General features: G+C 38.7%; 1 protein-coding gene across 8 annotated transcripts in view; it reads right to left on the bottom strand.

The window, feature by feature from the left end:
* CELF2 (CUGBP Elav-like family member 2) overlaps nt 1–18,346 on the bottom strand; it is a 364,188-nt gene that overhangs the window by 67,270 nt on the left and 278,572 nt on the right. For all 8 annotated transcript variants that reach the window (XM_042815508.1, XM_042815506.1, XM_042815509.1 and 5 more), the window contains one exon: nt 4,059–4,107. In XM_042815508.1, coding sequence (XP_042671442.1) covers nt 4,059–4,107 — 49 coding nt within the window. The remainder of the gene's footprint in view (nt 1–4,058; nt 4,108–18,346) is intronic.

Here is an 18,346-nt window from a genome sequence, read left to right as displayed (position 1 = left end):
AAAGGAACAGGGCTTATTTCCTGCATGGTACAAAAGAATTAAATCCTGTAATAATAATAGGAAATCTCTCCTATGACTACAAGAACTTCCACCTTAAACACCAAAAATTTTGTCCTGAAAAATCATTTATATACCTCATACAGTGGGAGACACACCTGTCCATGACAGAGAGGTGGAATTAGATGATCTTTAATGTCCCTTCCAACCCAAGGTATTACATAATTCTATTCTATGACTCTACAATCCCCTTATTATACATTATGAGGGCTTCAGTAAGTTAAAGAGCATGTTTTCCATCCAGAACTTGTGTCTATTTTGAGCAAATCATGAAATAGTTAATTATGTGCAAATGGTTATATAAATTTTTTTTTCATCCAGAAGGGAAGAGGGAAAAACAGACTTTTTATCCCTACTTGTAAGCCTGTGAAAAACCCTTGTGCACAATCTGTCAAAGTCACACCTGGATCTGGAGCTGCCTGCATTAATTATCAACTTTTCTATGTGTTAGTGCTAGCATATGGCATTTAATTACTCCCTCCAAATCGGCAACGTCATGCCATGTAGAATTTCAAAATTATTTCTTCAAGTTTCCACTAATAAAATAAATAAAAATAAATGATCCAATCACACAACTAACTCTCAGCCTTCCGTTTCTTTCTTTCTTTCTTTCTTTCTTTTTTTTTTTAATGATAAATTTTGTAATTTTCCCTCAAGTGTTGAAGCACTGATCCATTTGAGACTACCCTGTCCTCAGGATATGTTCCCAATAGTATTAACAGCATTCAAATGCTGATCCTAGAAACATTTAAGCACTTGCTAACTAGTAGCATGATAATGGCCATCTAAGAGCCAAGCACGTGTGTAATGTGTTTTTCTGCATTAGAGTGCAGATATTTCTTCCGTTTTGAAACATAAAAAATATTCTTAAGCAGCCAAGTATTGTGAATGATTATCAGTTAAAATGAATCTATTAATAGTGGAGTCTTTGAAATCTTGAAGCCATGTTTTTCTGGTAGATATTCCTTAACTGAAACTTTGTAGATGGATCAAGAGACACAAGGGTGGGCGGATGAGAGGTAATGGGTGACAAGCACAGGACACACTACAAATTCAATCATCTGAAAATTTTTCAGAGATGTCACTTTTCTCAACAAGGAAAGCCTTTTCAGAATCCTCCAGAGTAAACAAACTAATTAGATCTAAAGGCAAGTCTTTCTCCATCAGCTCTGCCTGCTAAAAGCTCAGTGGGACAATTAAGCTTTGCTTCATGTGCATGAGCAGAGATGACTCAGATACATGAGCTACCATTCTCCACCTTCACTCCTGAATGCAGAGAAGGAACAGAGATGATTGCATGGATCTATCAGCCACTGAAAACCTATCCAGAAGAAAATATATCTTCCGGTTGCTAATAAAGTCTTAATACTGCAAAAGAACCCAGGCACTTGGTAAACATGTAGAAGATGCCTGTTCTAAATTCTTCTCCCCGTTTCCATAAGGTAAACTTGGCCTTTTGTGCTAAGGTGTGGGTTAACAAATTGATCTAATAAAAACAAGAACAGCGGTGAGGAACGAGGGAACATTTCCTCATAGCACTCCTGGCCTTGGATGATCATTACAATCTTTGCAAGAAATTCAAGATGTGCAGGAGGCGTCTTATCACCCAGAAAATTCTTCTCTTTGAAAACCTCTGTAGGCTGAATGATGGCCACCTTCTTCTCATCTGTGGAAGTTGAATGGATCTATCTAGCCCTTCAGAAATGTGTGTGATCTCAGAAGAATTGCAACAAGTGTTCAACCTCTCTCGCATATCTTTCTCAAAGTTATTTGGACAAAACAATTAATTTAATCTCTTTGAAACATGAGAAACACGCCTTCACCTATAACAAGTAGTGGGATCCCCCATTATGCAGAAATCAAAGTGTTTCAAGTATTCCTAGCTCGAACACTATGGATCATGAAAACCAAGATATCTTGGCATATCTTCGTTCTTTTCCTCTTTGAACTTACCAATCTTGTCGAAGGTTTGTACTCCTTTTCACTTTGCTATTGGCAAATAATATATCTCAGATGGATAGCCTGGAGCATATGACAAACATATGCCAAACAGGCCTCCACATTCTCCAAGCATGCAAACTCTCACCTCCTCCATGGATCCTACTCCTACGCCCTGTCCTTTTGAGAAGCTCTGCTGCTTTTCTCATCATCATGGTGTTAGTTCACCTTCTATTTCCTCAGGCAATAAAAAAGAAGAGTTCATCTCCCCCAGAAAATGCCTACCAGAAGCATATATGCCCTCCAGGAGTATGAATTTAAAAAGATATTTAATTTGACAGTGATGATTGTCTTTGATTTGTTGATGTGTTTTTGTTAAAGTATGGAGAAAGTCAACAAAAAAAAAAACAAAATTCCAATCCTTCATGATTTTCATGCTAGAGATAAAAATTGGTGCAAGACAATAATATTCCCACAGTGCAGACAGGAGTATCATGAAGATAACCTCAATCTAATAGCAGTAGCGGGAGGCTAATTTACCCTGCTTTGTGAGGACTGCAGAGCAGGACAGGACTTGCACAATTCCCCACAGTGCTTTGCTGATATGTTCAATCTTCTTCAGGAAGAAAAATGCAGAATGATCTAGTAATTCCTTTGAGTTTACTCTGACCCACTGGCTCTTACATTTCTAATCTGCCAATGTACATGAGGTGAAATCTGTTCTTGAAAGAAGAATCCATAGAAGTTATAAAGACCTTGGTTTTTCCTAAAGGAAAATTTTGCCCAATGCAAGTGCAATAAATACCATGGAATGAAATTTTGATTCCAACAGCAACCATCCCACTTGATAGAGTAAGGCCTGAAAAGTTTGGTCCTCCTGTCCACACAGATGCCTTTGCCTCTTTTCTGAGCATTCAAAGAAATTGCTGCTAAAACTATTTGTGGACAAGTCAAGAGAGAGAACATCACTCCCTTGCATACAGATGATGGCTCTAATCTCTCATGTTTGTGGCCAGTTTTGTTTTGAAAGTTGTCATATAGGACACCTAGCATCATGTGAAGTTTCAGTTTCTTTCCGAACTTTGTAATCCTTGGAGAAGTCTGAAAATGGGATGCACTACAATTAGCACAAAAGAAGCCTTAAAAAAGCCTTGCAGAGAGATTTAGAGCCCAATCATAATTTACATTTGCAGGTATGTAGATCTCTAAGTGCACGGCTTCTGCCCTGATTACTAATTAATGAGGTGCAAAGATGCCTGTTGGAGGAACCAGCTCTGATTATGTGGGCCTTATGGGAAAAAGAAGCTCTTGCAATCTAAGAAGGCAGATGATATCTTTAACATGCATTTTAGAAAATTACAGGAACAAATCAAGGGGCAAAAAATACACATGTATATATTTTTAAAGAATCACACACAGTCAGGCTGCGTTACCATCCGATTATCTTATTTCCTTGAATACAAACCTGGCATGTTTAATAGATTTAGTTGCTGTCTATTTTGCATGTCATATACATCCACTTAGGCAGTAACCTAGTATTCTGAATGGATATTACTGTCATTATAGCATTCATTTTACAATCGTTGAGAGGAATAAGTATACAGAGAGATGCAAGGTGGGTTTCCCAGTTCAGAACTAAGCATATCATTAAAACCTAAATTTGGTTCAGATTCAGAACAGCATCATTCTATAAAAAGTAGGTTTAGCAAATGTTTAAGGTCTATCAGCTGCTTACATTATATTAACATTAGAATGGTTTTTATTTCTTTATTTTTTTCCTTTTCACTATTAAAATTTCATATCTATTTCACCAATATCAGGTATTTTTGGATCACTTCACTGCCAGAACACAAGTGAAAGAAGTTTGTAGCATGGTAGTTCATTAAATTTGAAGATAAATCGGAGTTGAGAGCAGGTCAACATCTTTCCTGATCTGCCAGATGTAGAGAAACAGCCTCACACAGTTTTTGCCATACAAGAAGTAAAGCAAAAACTCTCACGATGTTTTGTTTTCTTTAGTGAAAAGAGATCCACAATTACATAGAAATAAATTAAGCACATACCATTGGACTTTTCACTATCTGCAGGTTTCATCTGAATAGGATGATGCATCTAAAAACAAAAATGAAAAAGAGTAAGGCAGGTTGGATAGTCATAAAAATCAAGAACAATGGCTTTAATGACGGGCTAAAAGGATACATGGTCAATATTAAACACATTGCAATGGTATAAATTCAAAATAACACCATATAATAGGCTTTTAAGAAAAAAAATGGTAAAGGATCATTTTATAACGAGGAAGATTAAAAAAAATAGATCACTGGGCCCATAGGACTCATATAAAACTTTAATTTGTTACATCTAGTTTCAGAAGACCTCTAAAGTTACAACTCTCATTACTTTATGGCATACTTGGTTTCTGTTTTACCAATTTCTTTTCTGGAGCTCAAACACTGCTGAGGCTGAGATGCAATTTCCAAGTAACTGAAGAGCTAGCAAGCATTTCAAACATACTCAGAGGAGTTTATCTTGACAAATGAACTTTGCATGTAATTAAAAAAAAACACACGCAGATTCTTTCATGACTGAAGAGGAAGACTTGTATCTCTTAAAATAGCTTCTTATAAATGTTTAGTATCTTTTTTTTTTTTTTTTTAATAGAGTACATTATACATTCATTCATAAAGCTTCTGTGCAACACAGTACAATTCTGGCTTCCATAAAAAACCTTCCTTAATAAAAACCATAAAAAATCCTAATACTTCTTCCTTTTCAATCTTTTCCTCCATTTGTATCCTTTGTACTGTAAATGAAATCAATTCCTGTGCGTAGTGTGCTGTTCTGTACATCACATGACATCCTACCTTCACACACTTCATGTGGTGTTTGTTTTGCTCTCATTGCTAAGTGATGATTCTCCCCACCTTCAATTGTTGGCAACTCCAATAGACTTTTATATATAGACTCCAATAGCATTTTCAATGACATCAACACAACAACAACAAAGTCCTCTCTGATTAGAGGGCTATTTCTACTGGATACTGCATGTGTCCAGTGTGATGGACTCAGGGAAATTTTGTTATAGCCTCTCAAATACCATTAGAATGGATGCTGCATTGTGTTCCAATGTGGGAGATGGTTAGGCTTGGAAAAAACCCAACTCTTTCTTCCACAGACTCTACAGGACTGCACAAACCTTAAGGAAGTATTGGGAATGCTGTCTTTTCACTCTTCAGAAACTCTTCTCCATTTCACCTAAGCATGTAAAAAAATCTATGCTCCTTCTGCTTTTGTAACATCCTTCAGCACAGTAAAGCTGAGCATTGCCTGAAAATGTCAGTGACGATTCCATATTTTTTATAAAAGAATATTATGACACACTTGATGTTGGAAAACAAAAACAGCTGAGCATGAACATCTATGCTCTCATATCAAATGCACTTTCAAAGCACCACAGAAAAACACATCTGCATTGCTTTTGGTGGAGTCACTTAACCTCCAGGGACATAGTTGCTGGATTCTTTAGTAAACATAAAATATTGCTATGAATATCTCCATAAGATTTATTCAAAATCCATAATGCTCTCTGCCCCTACAAATCAACATATTCCTTGTGCTGCTTGCAAAACTCCCTATTGTTCCCTAAGGAAAAGGCAAAGCCACAAGGTTGATGTAGTCACCAGGATGCATAAATTTGCTTCAATTTTAACAGCTCTGCTCTCCTTGAATCGTTTGTTTCCCAAACGGACTTAAATAGCCCTTCACTTGTCTGCCACCAGTCTTATTTGATCTAACTTAAAGAAAAAAGGGAACTTAGATTGTACTCTATCTTTAACTAGTGCTTAACATTTATCCTGGCATCAGCAATATGCTGAGAACTGCAGGAGACCTTAAATTCATGGAATGTGATGCACTATGTCCACTGAGAAAACAAAAGCTGAAAGGAAAAAAGGTGCCACTTGCTGCAGTGCACCCATTGCTCGTATGTTCCTGCAGAACCACATAAAGTTGAAGAAATCAAGGAAATAAAATGGAGTTGTTCAGATGCATATAAGAAGATGCAATTAAGCGCAGCAAATAAATTAAAGATGAGGTAGTCAGATATGCCTCCCGATACTAGAGGCCCAGAAGGATGTAGGTTAATTTCCATCAACTACCAGAAACATCACTTCCTAATTCACTGTAAATTTGGGAATACGAAAGCTACAGAAAAAGAATCCATCCACATCCTTACATAGAATCTATCTCTCTGCATACCTGCATTTTATGCCCCTAAGTAGATATACTTCGAATAAATGCAATTTTAACAATGCTAAAAATCCTTCACTTTTCAAACCACCTGAACTGGAGGTCTTTGGACCAAATTCATGTACACAGGTTATTTCCACAGTACCATGGTTATTATGGAAAGATAAGTGTTACCTGGCAAACACAGTTACCACATCAGAAATTATCCTCTTCTGTTTTGCATAATTACTTCAAGTTCATTAAATCAGTAAGCTGTTATGTTTGCAAAGAAAGAAGTAAGATTTAACAAGATGTTTCAACTGGGCGTTGACTTGATTTCAGAGGTTCCTGCTGAAAACCCATGGTCCAAAGTCTCACCAGTAAGCCTATGTCAGAAGGAATGCCACTGTGCTTAACAGTATTTTATCAGTGCAAAACTAATAAAAGATTCAGATCAGGCCTGAAGGGTTTAAGCCGCAGAATACCCATGGTAAAATGGATGTGATACACAAACATGGCTTCAGTAAAGAAGGTGGAAAAATATGTTACTGACAGTTTGATAACATGAGAGGGCTCATGTTGAAGCTTGTTTAACCCTGACCATCACCAATTGATACATTAACAACCTTTAACACTAGATTCAATAAAACATGCCATTTATAACCTGAAATGGGTTTTACAGAGTCATTGGTTCGCATCTCATTATTGAACTCATTGCTGACCTCTAGAGACAAGTGCCGTGACAATACATATTATAAGCACTCTACCCGTAAAATATTTAAACGTAGGTGTAGAGAAAAGAAAAAGGAAAAGAGAGAAAAATAAAAAAGAAGAGGAGAAGATAAAAGGAGAAAAGGGGCAGGGCAGGGAAAAGGGAAAAGGGAAAAAGGAAAAGGGAAAAGGGAAGGGAAGGGAAGGGAAGGGAAGGGAAGGGAAGGGAAGGGAATTGCAAGGTGTGCAGTGAGTAAGAAAATTAAAGGGGCAGAAACAAAGGCTAAAAGGGTACTATCACTCTACAATGAGCAACACTGAAAATAATCCGTGTGTTTTATATCTTGCTTGTATAACTGTAGGCTATAAAATAATAAAATAGCTGTGCTTTCTCAGCCCCTCCAAAAGATTATAGATGATATAAACCTGTTTCAAATTAGATGCCACCCACTAGAATCATGTCATCTACTAAAATGAAGGATTTCACGTCTTATCAGAAAGCTGTTATTGTAGCTATACATCACAAAGCTGTACACTTATGGATCTCAAGGTAAGTGATTTCTCACTGTATCATGTTTTCATACAAAAAAATTCCAAAAAACAACAAAACAGGAAGTGTTTATTTCTATGCTTGAAGAAAGCTTTGCTTATAAAAATACAGTATGTGAGAATACATATTTGCAGTTAATAAATAGGGAAAAGTGAGAAAACTAACTGCAGCAAATAGATGTTAATATCATCCAGCACTCAGACCCTACAATGGAAGAGAAAAGCACAGCTCTCAGGCAAGCTCTTTCCGAGAGTGGCCAGCTTTCCTAGAAAGCACTGGGCAAGGGGCTAACGCAACCCAACTGGAGAACAGGCTGTAAGGAATAATTCCTCCTTGGCAATATGTTAGAGAGCTCTACTGGATGCAGTTGAACAGTCAGTAACAGCACAGCTCAGCTTTCCTCAGCCCTGTTTCACAACAGAGTGGGCAGATGCCTTGGCCAAGCCTGGCAGTGCCTTGATGCAGCACCAGCAGTGAGATGCTCCATGGGAGGCTGGTGCAGTAATGGAGGTCACGCGAAGCCCAAGGTCATGCATGTCACCACTCCTGCTTGGGCTCACCCCAAACTGGCGTGTTGGTGTGGTTCACAGGGTAACCAAAATCGGAAAGGGAAAGAAAAAATTGTAAAACATGGAATCCTGATCAAAGGAAAACTTGAAATCCACCGAGTGGCCATGTCCAGTATAGCAGTTGAACCAAGCCATGGCCTACAACTACAACTGAGGACTTTTTATCTTTTTTTTTTTCCACCTCTTCCTGAATAGATGTCACTGTATGTAAATGTAACTTAATCAGAGAAAAAAAATCACAATAGAGCAAATCAAAAACCACACGAAGACATAGATCCTCTCCAGCTTTAGAGCCTCACCATCATCTTTTCAACAACAATAATGCTATCCATTTGCATTCTTGTCAAAATCATGTGACATCTGCATGGGAGAAAACAAGCCAGCTAAGAGTCTATTTCTGGCAAAAATATTGCAAGGAAATTAGATTAACCTGGGTGGAATTCTATCTGGGAATTTGGAGTCTGTCGTGGTGATTAAGTCATCATTTCTGTCAGATTACTCTAATCGGCTGTCAAATATGATTCCACAACCCCATCTGTAACTTGGCATCCTCGTTATTCAGCCGATGTTACCTTCTGTATACAAAACAAACACCAAACAAGGAGGTGTGTGCAGCCTAGCATTTAGCAGAGTCATTAGCTGTGATTACTATTGTGTGCTTTCACATTGCGCGACAACATCAGCTTACAGCTCCTTTTATTTATTCACAGGATGTTGAGAATCAGGTGCAATCTTAAGCACCAAGCTCTTGGGGTGAGTTGGGAAGAATTCTGCCCAGGCAGGGCCATCATTGGCATGGAGTGAGCCACCACCATCTTACCAGAGATTACCTAAATCTCATTTTCCACTTGTCAATATGCTTAGTGGAAGGATGGGCACCTGCTTTCCACTCATTTTCTAAGGGGAAATGGGCTCTCAGATGTACTAGGCAGGCTAAAGGCTCCTTATGAACAGAACTTGATGTGAGACAAGTGAGGTTTGTAGGCTAAGGAAGTCAACACTTTAAATGATATGCAGTGGTGTAATAAGAGGTATTTTGTTATATATGTGAGTATGGTTGTTTTAAAGAGGATGGTAGTGATTCAAAATTGGGAAATACCTTTAAATGAAATAATAATAATAAAAGGAAATAAAAGGAGCTGATGGGCTCAGTTTGCTGCAGTTGTGTTGAGTCTGAAATTTCAGTACCCTCAGCACCTCAGAAAATCTGGCCATGTAATTAGACTATGAAAAATCATTATTTTATGATCCATTACAACAACACCTTCATGCATGATTAGTACACCTATTAGCAGATTTGATTCTCTATTCCTGCCACTGCGGATTGCACAGGCCTCAGCTTGCTTGCATTATTCCTGATGCCTCAAGGGAAGAAAAGCCCCCATCAAGGAAGGACTCTGAACAAACATAAACCTGCCTGTGCCTTTACCAGTGCCTTAGCACTTCATTCAGATATCACCACCTAAAAGTCCTTTGAACACCAAGGGAACTTAGGGAGTGTGTGGGGAGGATGTCATCCATGACTCCACATTGGAGATGTCTTACAATTCTTCATCATCTTTCTTCAATCCCTTAAAGTGGCCTGCAGATTTCTAGAGCTCTCAGCCCTCTTCAGACCTGTCCCCTTCCTCTCTTCTCTGTTATTTGCTATGGCTATACATGTCTAGCTGTGCCCTAGCTCAGTTTGTCCCTTACCTGTCACCATCACAGATCACGTCACAGACCAGAAACAAAACACAAGCTCAACCTTCTCCCAACCTGAGGGTAAATTTAAAGTACTTGGATGACTTCATTCAAACCACATAAACTGCAATAGGATTAAATGATGACAACTTGCATGCAACTTGTCATTTCTAGCACTCTGGGACTTGATTCTTGCTATAATCAATCACTGTTGGAGCCAAAGGGGACTTTCTTCACATTTTACACACCTCAGAATTAAAGAATGGTAGGAGAGATTGGGGGAGAGAGATGTCAGACCTTCACAAGGCCCTAATATTCTTCTTGGGGGAAGAATAATAGATATATGGACTTTTTGAAACCAGTAGGAAAATGCTGACAAAAATTATAAGGAGCAGCAGAGACAAGCTAAGGGCATAGGGAAAGAAAAGTGACCAATGAGGCACCAGCACTGAAGAGGATGGGAAAACTCTAGACTTGAAATGAATATAAAAACTTCTTCAGGCTGGCAATTAGTGCATCCAGCTGAATTAGAACAATAGTGCAAGGAAACTGAGAAACCAAATTTCTACCTACCACTTTCCTGAACACCTTCATCAAATCTGGAGGTCAGAAAGGAAAGTATGAACCAACCAAAAAACTGAGGGAAAAAGGAAAAATGGTTCACAAGCAGCAGAAAATTAAATAATTTTCAGTGTCTTTGTCTTTCTGGGTTACCACGTACAGACACCTTGGCCTCCCAGCCCTCATTTTAGCTCTTGGCTCCCAAGTTTCTCAGCAGGGTCCTTTTGGAGGATCTCTTGATCATATTTCTCATATCACTTCAACAGAAACTTGTTTTGCTGTTTTAAAGCCTTTTGACTCACAAGTAATACAAGCTTCCCAGAAGTGAAAGAGGTGTATTTTCCTATCACAGAGAACGGTTTAGAATGACTTCTCTAGGGTCAAACTAACTTGAATTACACAGTCAATATCTGCCCACAGCTTCAGGGTTTTCTCCAGGAACTGGGGACAGTCTCTTAGGCCAAATAAATTCTACTGAATAAAAGAGGCAAGGGACAGCTCTCTGGCTCTTAAGAGAAGTGCTTACACACAGCTTGCATTTGCACAGCTATAACTCTCCTTCCTCTCCAAGTAGGATGTCCTTGTCCACACTGCCTACTGGAAACAGTGCCCAACCCACATGATTCTCCCAGACATGCCCACACATTGGATGGGAAACTGTTAATTGGCATGGAGACCAATGCACAGACTGACTTCAGATTCCCAGTACTGTTTTATATCGTTTGCCTTATTCATGTGTAGAAGGAGTTTAAATTTGTATGCATCATATACAGTCTAAAGAACAAATGCAAAGCAGTAGATGTAACTACCTGAGTGAAGGAGTATCTCGAAGATTGTTTGCTGCCATTCTTTCATAAATTCAAATATAAGGGACTTAAATCTTGTTAGATATTTATACAATTTTAGTCATAGAAGAATATGGTCTTCTAGACTACTGTCAGGCATACCTTTGTATGTATTTTTAGAGAGAAGGAGAGGGAGGAAGTTAGGGATGAAGAGAAGCGAAAGAAAATGAGTATTGCTATTGGGTGCCAAATATAGTTCATGAAGTAATGCATAACATCATTATTTTCTGTTCAGAGCACAGAAACAAGCATATAGCTTGCTTAAAACAAGTTGTTCCTTTTCTGGGAGAACAGTGAAACTGCTGAATTTCAATAACTTTTGGAAGTTTTCCAAGCCAGTCATTTGCAACCAACTACATTCCATTTTTTACATTCAAGTTAAGCTGTACATTAGCTTAAGCGAGTAAAAAACAGTGCCATACTTTAAAATAATAAAATTCTAACAGTTATTTCCACAGTCACCTCTACATCCTGCTGCTGCTGCTCCTCCCTTAAGTTTACTAATTAGCCTATAACACTATCTTCTTTAAAAACTGTAGCCCAACATAGAAATGAATAAGTTGGCAGTCTTAGAAGTGACAACTTAACTTGGTAATGTACAAATAACTACTGTTGCTCAGTTAGCAGTTCTAATCCATTTATTTAATTCCTTTATTTCCTACCACCCACACCAATGGCAACAATTCCAGGACACATGCAAGCCAAGTGCAGTGAAGATAAGGAAGGGGAGGTACGACAAAATTTCTCTCCTCAAAATCACGCGCAAACTGAAGTGATTAAATATCTTTTCTTCAAACAAATGAGCCTTTACAGAACCTATTCAATGCTAAAAATAGACATTAAGTGGGATTCTACATCTTGTTTGGAATAATGCCCTGGGGATATTTTGCATCATCCATGCTTAAAAAGCAAACCCATTAAACATCTGAGCAAAACACCAGATATTATTTTAACAGCAAGAGTTATCCATCTCATCTGCAGCAGCAATAACTTTTGTTGACATTTTGCCAATTGAAGTTTGCATGCCAGCATTTTTTTCCGTTTGCACTAAAATGATAAGGCATGAGAAGATAACAAAGTGTCTCCACGACATTATTTGACTGAGTTTTAACATCAATCCAAGGAAACTGTGAGAAGCCAAATTACTGTCCATGTCTCAGAGCAGGAAACGAAGCACAGCAAAGCAGTGATTTGCCTGGAGCCATGCAGCGTGGCTTGGTGTGGACTAGAATGAAGGGATGCAGCCATGCTGGCCTCACAGCAGCAGAACCCAAGCTCCTCACACTCTAATTGATATTTCCTCCTAACACAACTGTGAGGTACTTGCTGCTGCTATCTCTTTCTAGCAGAAAGGAAGATGGTGGGGGGGGAAAGGCAGAAAGGCTATATATGATTCATTTAGAGTTATTCTGTGATGAAAGTTAAATCTCTCAAAACAAAATCTTGTAGACTTATGACCAAGTGTAGGTAAGGTAGTGATGAACAGATATAATTTGTGCAAGAGTATTATTTTTACAGTACTACTCCTTACATATTCTGCCCTAGAAGTAACAGAAGAACCTGAAGCACTATTCCAGGATAGCTGGGAGAAACACACACCAGCCAAGCCTTCACAGTTTGGGGATCAGAGCTAATAACTAATGCTGCCTTGCACTGCATTGTGTGGATTTGCCCAGTATGACTTAAGATGTCAGGACTCAGTTCCCGGAATGACACAAGTCTTAAAGTCAATGTCTCACTGGACATGACTCAAGTGTTCTGCAGTCGTACTTTCTTCCATTTTCCTAATTCAGGTTTTGGCATGTCTTTCAGAAGCCAGCAGAAGGCTGAGACTTAAAAAGAAGTATTTTTCCTTGTAATCTAAGAGAAACACACTTCCACTCCTCAGTATTAGTATTTGGAAAACAGAACCAGAGCAAAGCCAAAACATGGTACGTATTAGCTCATCACCTCCCAGCCTCTGAATGAGAACGAAACAGAGGTTCTCAGATGGGGAAGAATCATGGCAGAAGCTTCTGCTTACTTAAGTGGTCTGGAGAGGCACACTTCACTTCTCTTTTCCTAGCACAAGTCAAATCCTCTGCTTAGGACGCACTGGCTCCTATTGCTCAGGGACATTCGCTCTTCACAGTAACAACTTCAGTATCTTTGTATACTCAAGATGATGTTGCCACAGGTTTTCAATTTCAACTGTCCAAATTTCCATCTTAAAAAACCTTTCCTGCTGCCGAATTGGAACCTTCAAGCAGCTCAGGCTGCGAACACCATTTAGGGTGCTAACGTTTGAATCTGGTCCACATGAAAACTCACTTTTTCCACATAAATCCCTCTGATTCCACATGAACATGTAGAATGACATTCAGAAAATCATCAAGAAAACAAAACAGTCCTCTTCTCTCTTCTCCTTCCCCACCCAAAATGCAATCCCAAACAAAATTGAAATGAAATAGATTCTCTTTCTGATGGCCATGAGGAAATTTAGTTCAAATGAAAGGTTTTAAAAAACGTGCAGTATCTTTTGTAAAACAAAACAACAAACTCAGCTGTGACTGAGAGCATAGCTACCAGGATATTAAATGCTTGTTTTGCAGAAGTGTTATTTTAAGATTTATGCTGCTCTGTACTTTGCGTGTACTGTCTCCTCTGTGAACTATGCTCTGGGAAAACACCATGTGATTATGCTCAGCAATATCCTCTACCTTTGCCAAGATGAAATTCAGGAAATAACCCTTTAAAGGGAATGACCAGCGACAGCAACGCTTCGGAAAAGCAAGAAAGCAAGGACAGGGGCTCCACTATTTCTTTCACGTTAGGTTCTCAATTTTTGGCTTTCATTCAGTGAAAGAGAAATCAGCTTTTACCGCTCCCCCAGTTTCACATCACAGATTTTTCTGTTCATTTAAAAAGCGTATCTTCGGCCTGACTCCTTCTGCAGTATATAAGGTCACCTTGATCCAACAACGCACTTGGTCTCTTCTGATAGAAACTAGAGTCTAATATTTGGCATAAAAATCAAATTCTAGGTTATGGGACTTCTTATGTTAAGCTTTTTTAAAATTCTTGCTGGAAAGCTTTCATATTTGCAGTACAATGTAACAGCAAGAATATCTTATAGTTAAAAAGTGTGATTGAGGTAGGTCTAAAGATAAGCCCCCAAAGGATCCAAATTATAACATCTATTGAAACACTTCCTTTTAAATTAGAGCAGAGAGTACAAATTATATAAAGAGTTGGCACCAATGATGCGGTGCTGCTGTAGTTTTGATTTAGAAAAGGCTCAGGGTAGTTCTGAGTCCAGAATACATTTCTTTATTCACAACTCCCACCTCTCCAGCAGTCACAGCCCACTGGTCACATTTCTCCCTGTTAGCAAACTAATACAGAATTCTTCAAAGGTCACCTATGGGCTCCAAACTACTTGTCTATTTAAATATTGTGGAGAATAGCCAAAACATTCAGGTAAGAAAGGGATTTTGAATGAAGATGTCAAAAATTCTTCTCTCCTGACTGAGATCAGCTGGGTAAATAGAACAGCTTTATTGTTAAACCAGTGGAGCCATAGTATTTTATGCCAAATGAGGACATGGCTCGTAAATTCTATTCAAGTTGTCCATGAGCTGAAGTTACAGGAATTTTCCACAACTATCCAGTATCAGCATCCAAATAAAAGCCGTCAATGTTATGCCAATACTCTGCAGTGGTGAAATAATCTGGCTGTGGAGAATGACTGAAAGAGATAGCTCAATATTTTATCCACATATGAAAACAGAAGGTTACTGCAGTCTCCAGCTGCAAGGACACACACCATCCACATGAAAAAATATCCAGTTGTGTGTATATATACACCAGTAAGAACATTTTGTCAAGTAACAATGTCATTTTGAACCACTCTATGAACTCATTCTCTCCAATTTTTCAGCACCTATATACATAATGTGTTTTGCTAGTGCTTTCTTTGGAGTAAAGACAATATTTTTTTTACCAATATTAAACATATACTATGTACTCATACAGCTAATTTTATGGAATTACAATGTATTTAAGTATTGTTTTCAATATGTGCTTGGGAAGTTAAAAAAATTAAATGGGCAACATTAGCAGAAGAATTAGTCAGTTCCAGCTGGCTGTGCTATTTGGACAGAGCTGTGATTAAGTTTTCGTTAGTAAAAGGGACAGTACCAGTAACAACAAGGCCAAAATCAGCCTGCCTCCACCCATTTGTAAAGTTCTATATTAGCACCTCACCCTGAATATGAACCTTCATGCATTTTTCCAGAGACTGGGCCCCTGATTGCCTTGAAAAAAAAATAAACCAATATGCTTCATTTCGTGACTATAAATGCCAGCATGTGAAAAGTTGTCTTCCCTTACTTGTTCTTCATATTGCTTTCCTACTCATTTAGAAGTTTTCTCTGCATTATGCCCCAGGAGTAACATCTTCATGCACAAACTGCCTAAAGGTCAAAGAAATCTCTTTGCAGAGATGGCTTCAGGTGGAACAGCTGGAGTCCAAGGAGAGCTATCAGGAAGGTCCTCTGGTAAAACCAGTGGAGCTAAAAGCTCTTTCATCATTCATCTTACCTGCTCCAGAGGCTGTGTTTTGAGCTACTGGGAATATTGAACTCCCAGTTCCTGAGTCTACTCTATTTTTTCTGAACTGGGCTAATTCCGCCCTAGGGCTGTTGCGACTTGATGAAGTAGCAGAGGGCAAGGAAAGCAGAGGGGAAGATGGCATGGATGAAGAAGGGAAATATTCACCAATTCACACCCTCTATTTTTGGTTCTCATGTAAACAGGGAGGAAGACAAGTGCCAGACATGAGGGCTGTTAGCTATCATGCCCCCTTCTAAACTGGGATCAATCTGTGTTTTCTTTGTAAAATAGATGGGGTCACCAGAGGCAAGGGACATGCTTGCTTGAGCAACCCAACCGAGCCCTCCAGACATGAGCATATAAGCACAGCAATTAAACTGACTGTAGAACTGTAGTTCTTACTTCGCAATTGCTTTCTTTGATTAATCATACAAACAGGAGGACACTATTATCAAGACAAGCATAGCAATTTTTTTCACTTCTTAGCAATTGTAGAAATTAGAAATGAAAAAATCCAGTAACTCATCTGAAATGACTTAATACCAGTATAGGATTATTGCCATTTTACATTTTCTAATTTTTTCCTACTCCAAACGCCTCTAAGGACTGGGATTTAACTTTGTTTCCTTTAGAAGATTATTCTAATTGGAGAAATACGGCTTTTCCTGATACTTGATCTAAGTTTTATTTTACCTCTTATGACTGTAAATCCTCAATTCTGTGTACAATCAAAAATAATTCCCATTTGTCACTGGCATTTGGGCAGTACAAACACTTGGCCCTGGAGGAAAGAAATGCACCGAAACATCCACACTGCTGGGGATGCTTGGCAACATACTCCCGCAACAGTATTTATCCTCTCTGTTTTTCTTGCAGTATTTGAAATAAGCATACTGTATAATAACACAGCACATTTTCCTCTAAGGTATTGTCACGAATTGGCCACAAAATAGTATTAATCGCTGTCTGGTGGATACTTGCTCAAGTGATGGTCTAGAACACAAACCACATTCAATCATTTGAGCCATTCACAGCTGAATGGAAATACAAAGGTATCACGTACCTCCAGTCTCGACAGGAGGCTGTAATCCCATGGAGAGCTGCTGGCAGCAGTAAGGAACACTAGAGTGTTTTGTTTATTTTCACGGTGGCATTACAAGCTTCACTTACGGAGGTACCTGCCTTTCAGTTCTTAGTTAAAAACTAATCTTCTCCTCTGATTAGTGTCTTATTTTCCCCAATCTTATTTTCTACAACTCACTATGTTCTCTATCTTGAAATCAATGATAAGGCGCTATTCATACTTTCTAAAAGATCGTTACAGACTTCCAATTATTCCTTTTAAACATGAGCTCCTTTCTTTCCTTTCTTTCTATTTCCCCTCCCTCTGTGTGTCTCCTTCAGAAGTGAAAATTTCCATTCACTGCAACAGATTCTTGTAACGGTTGCAAGTGGAACTGGGCAAGCGTTCCTAGCATGAATGACAGAGGCAATGTATTCATGAGATTCCCTGATACATTGAAAATTCCATTTGCAAAGAAGCAAAGTTGCTTATTCTAACCCTCGCTTGCAGATCCTGCCCCCTCCTGCGCTGAGAGATAGCCCATCTCCGAGCTACAATAGGGCGAGAGCGGGGATTGACTGCAGACTGCTTTAATGCCACTCTTAATGACAACTTGTGAAGATTAGGAAGTTGTCAGAATCAGATATCAGCAAAAGCTCCGGCTTGCTTTGTGAAGTCAGTCTGAATTAATTAATGGGTATCTTTCCTTTGATATCACTTTGATATTTGGCTGCAGCTGGATAAAAATCAGCCACAAAGGAAACCACATTTTGTTTACCACTGCTTAAGACTCTGTTTAGTCCAATGGTTTTTTTTTCTTTTGCAGTTTTTGCCTTTTTAACTTTACTGGCACAATGCAACAGAAAGAGACTTTTGTGCATAGATGGGAGTTACGGTGGCATGTTTTTCAATGACTGCTCCTCTCTGCTTCTGAAGATATTCAGGCTATATTCTAAAAGCAAAGCCATTACTGATTTAAGCTAAGCTGCAAAACAGATGCACTGTTCCAAAAGTAAGCCAAGCTTTAGCCTTACCCACTACTGTACTACTTTACAATTAAAAGCAATATAACACTAATGATATTTTATCTCTGCTTCAGAGGGTGCTGATAGCTCGATGCATACACTGGCAGTCTGAAATAGGGGCACTGCAATTGGGGCAGTCTCCCTCTAAGCTTTTCAGGGTATGAATTCACAGCACATTTCAGTGAACCTGAATGTTTTGGATGTCTACCACAACAATCATATGAACATGTCTGCACAGTGAAGGGGTGCCTGTGCCCAAAAGAATTCCTGAATGCTTTCTAGACTGGAAAAGGAGAAAAGATTGCTCTGCAGACAGAGCAGTGGCTCTCCCATCTGAGCTGATGAAGACGATGATTTATTTAGGAGAATGAGTGAAGTATCAATTATCCTTCTGGATCTGCAGAGAGTATTTTTAATTAGGCAGAATTTAATTGCCCAAAGTAAGCTATGTGCTGGAGGTTCAGTCAAGCCATCCATTTTCGGTTGTTTTTTCAACAAGTATTATAGGATTTTTAATGACCACA

Source organism: Centrocercus urophasianus, unplaced genomic scaffold (genome assembly GCF_019232065.1).
Source record: "Centrocercus urophasianus isolate 14NV4802_14NV808 unplaced genomic scaffold, USGS_Curo_1.0 seq_15, whole genome shotgun sequence".
Classification (NCBI taxonomy): Eukaryota; Metazoa; Chordata; class Aves; order Galliformes; family Phasianidae; genus Centrocercus; species Centrocercus urophasianus.
This window is presented reverse-complemented; position numbering and strand designations above follow the sequence as displayed.